Below are 9,554 nucleotides of genomic sequence, written 5' to 3' on the forward strand. Positions count from 1 at the left end.
TCCTACTTCTCAGGCCTGAATGTGTCAACRAAGTGTGAAATTGGATTGGATATTGTAAAGGAAAAGACTCACAGAAAGATAAAACAAACAGCAAAAAATGATCAGCTACTTCTGTTTTAGGGTATTCAAGTGGATTTGACCCTAAAAAGAGAAAACTGGGAAAAAGAGATGACAGAATTGTTTTTCTTTCTGTCTTGCTAAGTCTGGGACGTGTAACATTTTGATTAGAGGCTTCAGTGACAGCTCAGCTGCTTCAAGCAGTAATGAATTTAGGGAAATTTCATTGACTCTTGACAGAGGTTCTTTTATTAACATTAGATTCTGTTTGGCAGCTGTTACTTTTGTGTTTGAAAAGCAGGGAAAACATTCATATACAAAGCAGAAGACTTTTGAGTTAACATTTCCCATATTGATTTGTTGTAAATTACAAATACAAAAAGTTGTAATRCAATGTCTTGTGAACAGCTGAATTTTAGATCTAACTTGACCAGCCATTGTCCACTTCARAACTGACAAACAAGTGAAGAAAAAATACCTGGAGGATAAAGGAAGAAACAAATTTTGACTTTGAAAAGTTTGGACCGTGGATTATACTTGCAAGTCTTTAGACCTTCCTGTAAATACACAAAAGCAGCGATATACTGCACTACCAAGGCACTTACTGGGTACTTCTGATGTGTTGGCAAATCTGTGCTTTGTGCCAGATTATTGAAAGAACAGATGGGCTTACCACAGCCTTGTCAGTGCTATGTGACGAGCCTGCACCTCACAAACCAGAGCTRATGGGAGGGCTAAAACACTCCTCAGTCATGAGCCCTCCAGCCTCCTCCTCGAATGAATCTTTCCTACCTGCTTGGGTGCAGCACACTGCCAGCCTTGACTACACTGTGAGAGTGACCCATGCTGCTGGCTCAGGCAGGGATCCCACAACCCTGGCTAACAGAACTGCACTGACTGAACTCTGCACCATAGATAGAAAGCCCCAGAGAACCTCCAAGTGCAGAGTCTCATTTGAGAGCAGCTTGTTTGCCATGCTTTATAGTCGTTCCTGCTTGATCCCCAGTATCTTTGAGTGGGGGTTTTAATCCAGTTCAGCTTTATCCTGTCTCTGTTAGCAAAGTTGCTGCAACTTTGTGCTCTACAGAGCAAGAAACACRATCTGAATTTGAGCCTGCATGTTGGTCAGAATGTTTTCCATAGGTGTTCTGCATTGCTTCTTAGGAACTGCTAACCTGTTGCGAAGAGGGCAAAGGGGAACTCAAAGATGGTCTGGAAGTGATGCTCAGCGTACCCAAGAAGGCAAACGATGCAATGCACGTCAGCATGCTGGAAGGTAGCAGAGGGGCAGATGGCTGGGGCAAGGGCAGGATTCCTGAATGAATGAAGCTGCCTTCTATCTTGTGTAAAATGTTGCTACGGGTTAACTGCAGCAATACAGTTGACTGATTTACATTTTCAGGTGTTTCCCAGCTCCTCCTGAAATATCTTGAGAATTTTTGGAAAAATTAAACCTGGATAGGAATTTTTGGAGTTTTATACATACATATATAAATACATACATACACATRTAAATAAATATGTACGTACACACACATTTGCTGAAAACATCCCTACTTACTGAAACGAAGAAACACTCCTGAAACATTATCACTTCAGGTGCCTTCAGGTCCCAATGATTAGTAGATAAAAACTTTTCTAAATACTCTGTTTCAATATTTCAGAAGAAAATGTTCTGGCTTTCTGAGCCCAAACAGTTTTTGTTTGAAAACATTAGTTAAATTAGCCTAAAGGTATAAAAATAATAAAACAGGATTTCAAAACTACAGAAAAAATATTTTGATTGCCCCAAAGATAAATCACTTTTTGGTTTTTTGTGTGTGGAATATTTCTAAAATTTGAAAGTTTTAGTCTGGACAGAKATGTTTTATTGTTTCTCAAACATTTTATTGGTGTGGGAAAATCATTTCCAGCTTTGCTCAAGTCAGAACAGGAAAAGAGAAGAGCAGAAAACAATAAGGAAAAAGAATACAGTGCCACTAGCTAAGCAACACATTAGGACCAGGTGATTAATGAATGTTTTTGACGCGCAGCTTGGAGGGTCAGGAGCTCTTCCTAGAGAGCTTGTTTCAAACACCATACCAATTAGAACTTAAAAATACAGCTCCAGCTTCCCATTACTGTGGGATCAGACAGGCCCTTAGAGATTTGGTTAGCATACTCAAAGGAATCATGGTGTGAYAGGGCACTTCTAGCCACTGCACTTTACAGTTCTCTGAAATTATGGTGATGTGTTTAAGATTTCCTGCATTGCAACTCTGTGTACAGTAACCACCACTGAACCTATTATAATATTTATCTTTGAGGAAATACTGCTACACTCAGTAGGAGWCTCATTTAGTTCATGTGACGTATTAGCCACTGGTGCGATGGTTGTACCATGACAATAGAGAAAAAGAAAACAATGTTTTCACTAAGACAGTGTTTGCCTATTAATGCTTTCAGGATTTGCATAGTGAAGAGCCTGACTCTCTTATTCCAAGACCTTTCTGCCCTGTTGTTTATAGGCAATACTGGCCCTGAGAACAAATACCAGACACTGTATTCTGTGTGCTTTATTTAGGGTTTGATGAGAACCTGGACGTCCAGGGAGAGCTGATCCTTCAGGATTCCTTTCAAGTGTGGGATCCCAAGTCTCTCATTCGGAAAGGCCGCGAGAGGCATTTGTTTCTCTTTGAAATCTCTTTAGTGTTTAGTAAAGAGATCAAAGATTCTTCAGGACACACCAAATACGTTTACAAGAACAAGTTACTGGTAGGTGTGGCTTCAGAGAAGATATTCTGGATATTGTTTCTTGTAGGTAGAGAGGGAGTTTGGGGGAAGACTCACATCCCCATKGTGGGTTGGGAATACCATGCAGCTGGAATGGCGGCTCTGGGCTCCACAGGACTCATGGAGCAGGGCTATGCCTAGAAGGCAAGCTCACAGTGAATCTGGAGAGGTTTAAGATAGTGAGRTATGAGAGGATGGTGGAAAATACAAGGAGGATCACTCAAACCATTCACTCTTCCCTGCCATGCCCTCCTGATACTCTGTTTCTTTTATCTGTGTGTAGCAAAGCAGAGATAAGATTTCATTTCCTTATCCACCCCTGCCTCCCTCACTTCCTCCTACATATGTAAAGCTTTCTGGATTCAAGAAGCTTCATACATATGAAATCTCTCATCATCTTTCCTCCACTAGACCTCAGAACTGGGAGTGACTGAACATGTTGAAGGAGATCCCTGTAAATTTGCTTTGTGGTCTGGCCGGACACCATCCTCGGACAATAAAACAGTGCTGAAAGTAAGTCTTCTCTGCTTGCTTTCTTTGCCTTTACAGCTTCTAGGTGAGGCCTTGGGAGCACTAAACGAAAGGTCAGKTTTTTTTCCCTTCTCATGTTCACCTGGCGCTCACGCCTCCCAGAGGGACCATGCCTCCATCAGGAGTAAATTCAGTTCTAAGACCACAGTATGAATTAAGACAGTGCAGTTGTGCAGACTTGCTGAATTAGGCTCTCCTCTTGCAATCTGGGTTGAGCAGCTGCACACTCTAACACAGGGCACATCTGAGGGTATTTGGGCTGAGAATTGTAATTGCTCTTYGGCTTTCACTGCTGGGCTTGTCAGCAGTCAACCTGTTCCTCAGACCTCCAGAGCTGATGGTCGTTTCTGTCAACTGAGTTCCTAATGAAGAATTTATGCTGTAGTATTTTGTCTGAGGAAATCCCAGCTGTGTACTGATAACCTATTTTCCCTTCACAGAGCATGCTGTATTGCTAGCATTAAATATATTTATCCAGAGCTTAACTACTTTGCTTTGCTTGCCAAGTAGGTCTGGTAAAAATACCCTCTCAGTTCTCCTGAGGCTGCCAGGTATTCYAGCAGCTAAAACAACACGGCAGAGAGGCAAAACAGTTAATCATGCATTTTCTTCAGCCAACTATGATTCTTCTACATAGGAGGTGACATGTTGGAAATATAATAAAGTGTCTGTCTTTCTGCCTTCTGGAACTTTAGGCATCCAGTATTGAAACAAAACAGGAATGGATCAAAAATATCCGGGAAGTCATTCAAGAAAGGATTATCCATCTGAAAGGAGCTCTGAAAGAGCCAATTCAGCTCCCCAAGACACCAGCAAAGCAGCGAAACAACAGTAGAAGGTAACCTCAGTCATTCCATACAACGTGAAATTACTGGAGTTTTGTTGACTAACAGCAATGTGGTATTTAGGGGCTTTTTACTGGATCTCTTTACATTTTCTTACTSTAGTCAAAAGCAGTTTTCATAATCTTTGCTTTTTCTACCTTATCCAGGGAAAAGTAGCTAGAAAAGTTTTCTGTGGAATCCATATGAATGTCTTTTATTATATTATTCCAAAATACTGGGGAAAAAGGAACAGTAAAATCTTTTCACCAAGTCTGAGGGGTTTTTTATTACTCAAAGTAGAATTTACTATGCATTTTAGTGTTAACAGATTCTTTTTTTCTTGTTTGGTGTTCTGAATTGTTTGACAGTGAAAATCATAGCTGATCACAACAATACATTACTGGACTAGAGAATCTGTGTTTCACCATCAGATATGAACTGATTTACACCCTGGGAAATAATATTGAAAAATTCTTTGTCAACATCTTTGAATGTAAAATTAAATAGAAATTACAAAAATTATTTTTTTTGCTGTCCTAAGATTCAATTCCCATGCTGCTGTTCCAAAAAGTCACTTGTAATTTGAGTTTAAAATTAAGTTTTATCATGTAAACATTCTCTGACTTCAAGTTGTGCTGTAGAGGCATCCAGAAAGTGAGTGATCAGAGTCACCCAGGAGATTTGTAGTAAGGCAGAAATCCAGCCCTTTCTTCCCTGGGTCATGCACCAATATAAGAATTTGCTAGTGCGGAACTGGAATCTCAGATTTTTTTTTGTCCTTAAATATGTTTGCCTATTCTTTAAATGCGTATTTTGAAAGACCAATAACACTTCGGRAGAATTGCAGGAGGAAAAGAAACACCTTAGGCTAGCAGACTGGTACAGGTATATACTCTCTCTGTATTTTTATGGATATAATTTTTATGGCTTAGTATTAAACTAAAAATGTGGGCTCCTGTGAGACAGGAGAAATGCCCTTTCCTTCAATGTCACATACAATCAGGGCTCCCTAGTTTTGAAGAAGGGAAGAAATCTAAAGTGAGGGAAATTTCTGCCTGATACCCTCATTACAGAGCTATTTCTGAACACCAGAGTCTTCTCTGCTGTAAATACATAGGGAATGGCATCCYGTGTACAGCAACAAATGTTGTGATTATGTGCTAATCCCATCCCAATGGCTGAGAGTGACTTCATTTTAAATTACATGCTACATTGCAACATGAGCTGTATCAGTGAGGTAAATTTAGTGTAAAGCCAGCTGTGGCCTGCTGACTCTACACTTCTCAAATCCACCTATAAAGTTTTGCACTTTCCAAGGTAGTGAGTGCTGTTGTTTCTCTGTTATGTCTTTTGCAGAGACGGAGTAGATGATGCAGACAGCCAAGGAGATGGGAGCAGTCAACCTGACACCATTTCCATTGCTTCCAGGACATCACAGAACACAGTGGACAGTGATAAGGTAGGACTGAAATGTGAAAATACGCTGCAGCTAATTCTCCTATGCCAGGCTATTAAAATCCAATCTGTTCCTAGGCGCTCATCAATACTGCTGTTTTACATGGTTACATCTCTGTTGCTGCAGCTTCTTTATGGTTAATATCCAGAGATTGAATTGGCTCTGAAGAAACACAGCCTAAAGCAACTTTTCTTCCCTAGCAGAACTTCCCTAGAGTGAGCCAGCTTCTGAATCAGCAAACAGTTGGTTATGTTCCATATTTACCCTCTGAGCTAAAATTGCTAATTTGTTGGAGGGAATACAGGTGCTTGCACACCAATTAATACAGCAAAATTGGGATCCTGGCTGGTATCTTGAGAGCCTGGGAGACCTACCCTTTCCAGACACTGAGATTCTGGACCCCACTCCTCGTGGACATATGTTGGAACATACGGATGGCCCCATGATGCGCTAGATTCTGTTGGAATGCTACACGCTGTTGGCACGTATGTACTCCCCATTTTATTTATCAGATAATCTTAGTCCAGGTTCCCATCTCCATTAGGATGCCTGACTTAAATTTTCACTGATTCCTCCAACTGTGATCTTCAGCTGAATTAGCAGTTGCTGGTAGGAGTAAATGGGCTGTTAATAATTTATTTTAGCCAAGCTGATGGGACTTTTCTTATCCACTGAGAAAATACTCATATTTTCTTTCCTCAGTGGTTTTGGAACCATATGAAGTTTGCAAAAGGATGAATTCTTCAGAATCAGCCTGGGTTTATCTGATGTTTGTCAGGGCTTTAATGATGCTGCCAGTCAAAACTTGCCAGTCTTTGCAAATTCAGGATTCATATTTATGGGTGTCAGGTTCATGAGCAAGCTTCAGTAAAGAGGTTATTTTGAAAGCTGGACTCAAAAATAGGAGTTAATTGTAAATAAATAACCTTTGTAAGCCCACCTGTCGCATTTACCTTAAAGGAATGTTCTCCTGCATTAGAAAAGTATGAACCTCCACAGTCCAATGGCCACTGTAATGTATGCAAATACTTTGCCCGATGCTGAAAATGTACTTTCTTATGTCTTCAGTCCACATGGACTCATCCTGCTTTTTCATGCTTTTCACATTTATCATTCCTGAGAAAGGCCCTGACTTAACAGAGTACTTGAGCTCATGCTTGATGTTAAGCTTTCATGTAAGCTTTGCTGATTTGCCCCAAGCTCACTGATTCTATTGCATGAATGGAGAGGTAAGACTCTCTGCCTTGTATGCTGCAGCTGCATACAAGCAAGATCTACAGTGGTAACAGCACACAAAATGATCAGGCTGTGCCTTGAAAGACATCCCATCATGGCAGTTCCTTTAAGGATGCAGGAAAGGCAAGGACTGTAGGCATTTCAACCCACAAACCTTGTCTGACTGAAAGGCAAATGCATGTGAGCTAAGTTGAGCACCAAATCATCCAGGGAAGAATTTTTCACCACTGGGAAAAGTCTAAATCAGTTYTAGGGTTGGGTTTTATTGTCTGACACGTTTTTAAGGTGGGATAGGCTTACTTGCTGACTTAAGGCCATCTGTGTGATTGTATGTCCTTGCAAGCATTTACTGAATAGAAGCAAATTTCAGTGTATAGTTAATTCTTAAATATACCTGTGTGCGCTTTGTTGAGTCTAAGGAGCTATTGTAGTGTCCTTAGATAAAGGGTCAGTTCCTGCTAAAGCAGCTTCCTTACTGTCACTGATGCTAGTGCCAGCAAATTGTGAAGTATTTAGCCCCCAGAGTGCTGCATTATCATGTCTTTGCTCCAAGGAAAGCAAAGGCCCCCATGCCCATGTTGCTTTATCATTCTGTCTGTTTTTCTACATAATGTTACTCAATTTACTGACAGATGAGGCTGATTTGTCTTACTGCACCTTGAAATGGCCTAGAGGGACCTCTGTGTTCAGTCTCAACTCAGACATAAGTATTTTCTTAAGCTACTTGAACTAGGCTCTTCGCAGATATCAGCATCTGCTGTGAGGACATTCTGTRTTAGCGGATCCTAAAGCTGTACCAGGACCTAACAGCACACAGGACTCCTAGTGGTGACACTTCACAGTATTGGAGTGATTCACTGCCATTTCAAGTTAATTCAGTCCTCACGCTTTGAAAAGGGCTTTTTTTCCCTCTGATCYGTAAGAGAGTATCTTCTGGGAGGGTATGAGTGAGTTGTTCTGGGCTATGAGGATTTGCCTTCTCACATAGACTGGTACAGAGCTGTCGAAGCTGGAAGACTGCACTATATCATGCCCCCCAGCTAAAGTTTCTTAGCACCGTTGATAACACTTGGTAAACACTGTAACATATGCGCTGTATTTAATTCATGTGATGCTGATAACAGCACCGATGTATACTTGGCAAATAGTAGTTTCTCTGCCTGATGAACTCGAATGTTGTCAGCCGAGTTATTCTTAGGAACTCAAGATTCAGGCTCTGGGATTTGTCCTAGCTAGAGCCTCCATGTGTGACCCCTCCATGTACCCCAGTGAGATCTCCATCCAGAGGAGCCAGAAGAGAGAGCTCCTACCTTTAAAAACTCCAGCTGTTCAAAGCAGCCTCATTTACAAACACRTACAAAGAGCTTTGCAGTACTGGCAGTGTGCTGAGCTGGGAGCAGATTAATTGTAATTCTGCACTGGGAACATTTATATATTAACTCAATGCCAGAAACAATTCTGAAGTAGCATTTAAGTGTTGATATTACTCTCCGAAGGCAAAAGAATTCAAAGGTTTAGCTGACACGTTTTGTCCTTTTCCTAAATCTTGCTATTATACCCAAGGATTACCTAAAGCATGCGTTGAATATTCAAAGCAATGCCAAACAACATTTTAGACCAAAAAAAAAAGAAAAAGATTTAAAGATTCCTCAATTCAAGCCATACTTCTGCTTAATAACACTCCTTGTGTCTCAAATCACATGCATTTCTTTTCAAATTTTGMGAGCCAGCACCTCCTGGGTTGTGAGTAGTCATTTCTCTCTCTCTCTCTCTCTCATCAAGCTTCAGTCCTGGAGCAAAGCTTTACCTTTATACTTCAAACTCCTAAAAAAGGCAGGAAGTTTTTTGTTGTTAAGTGGGAATGATAACATTACTCTAAACTCAGCAAGGATTCTGCTTCTGCCCAAGACAGCGGAACCTAGCTGTAACATTTAGCATGGGGAGCACTTGGTAGAGAAGATAAAGCACTTGACTGGGGGCCAAAAGAGCTGAGTCTCCTAGTTCTGCTCTGTCACTCCAGCAGTGGATGCCATTATCAATTATATTTAGGGCACATTGCCCTTGTCTTTTTTTCTTTGTTCAGATTGGGAATTTTGTGGGGCAGGAATTCTTGCAAACATTGTCTTTGTACAACATCCAACACAGGATACAGACCAGAATTCAGAGTAGTTCTATGTGTTGAAGATAATTCACAGCAATCATTACAATAGCAGGCTCTGCTTTGAAAATATTCCTAATTATATGCTTAACTCCAACAGTGTTACTGAGTCTTTAAATATTCAGGCTTCATTGGCTGCAGGGATCAGATGATTATATGAAACTCTAAGATTAGGAAGAAAAAAAAAAAGCTGATGTCCAAGTCTGTTTAAAAAAGAGAAGGAGAGATTACCTCTGTCTTTTAAATTAAGTATCTGATTAAATAGCTTCTTAAATCCTGGTCTTAGTCCTTAATATCTTTAATATTCTTGAGTCTTATTGCACAAAATATTTAAATCAATTATCCCTGGGCTCAAATATTTCATTTTTATTAAATATTATATAGCAGAAATGTAAACTTGAAGTAAGATCTATAGGTCTGCACTTTTATAAAGGAAAGAAACAGAACCTATCAAATGTTTGTTGTTCTATAGACACTCTGTAACTTTTTTATATGCAGTCTATAGCCTACAGTATTTCTC

General features: G+C 40.3%; 1 protein-coding gene across 1 annotated transcript in view; it reads left to right on the plus strand.

Annotated features, from left to right (window-relative positions):
• The window catches only part of KALRN (kalirin RhoGEF kinase), a 515,456-nt gene that overhangs the window by 369,473 nt on the left and 136,429 nt on the right, over positions 1–9,554 (plus strand). The window contains exons 29-33 of the mRNA XM_085311032.1: positions 1,222–1,333; positions 2,621–2,811; positions 3,241–3,342; positions 4,056–4,198; positions 5,541–5,643. Coding sequence (XP_085167158.1) covers positions 1,222–1,333; positions 2,621–2,811; positions 3,241–3,342; positions 4,056–4,198; positions 5,541–5,643 — 651 coding nt within the window. The remainder of the gene's footprint in view (positions 1–1,221; positions 1,334–2,620; positions 2,812–3,240; positions 3,343–4,055; positions 4,199–5,540; positions 5,644–9,554) is intronic.

This window comes from Rhea americana, unplaced genomic scaffold (assembly GCF_003343005.1).
Source record: "Rhea americana isolate MKP2758 unplaced genomic scaffold, rheAme1 scaffold_33, whole genome shotgun sequence".
NCBI classification, from domain to species: Eukaryota; Metazoa; Chordata; class Aves; order Rheiformes; family Rheidae; genus Rhea; species Rhea americana.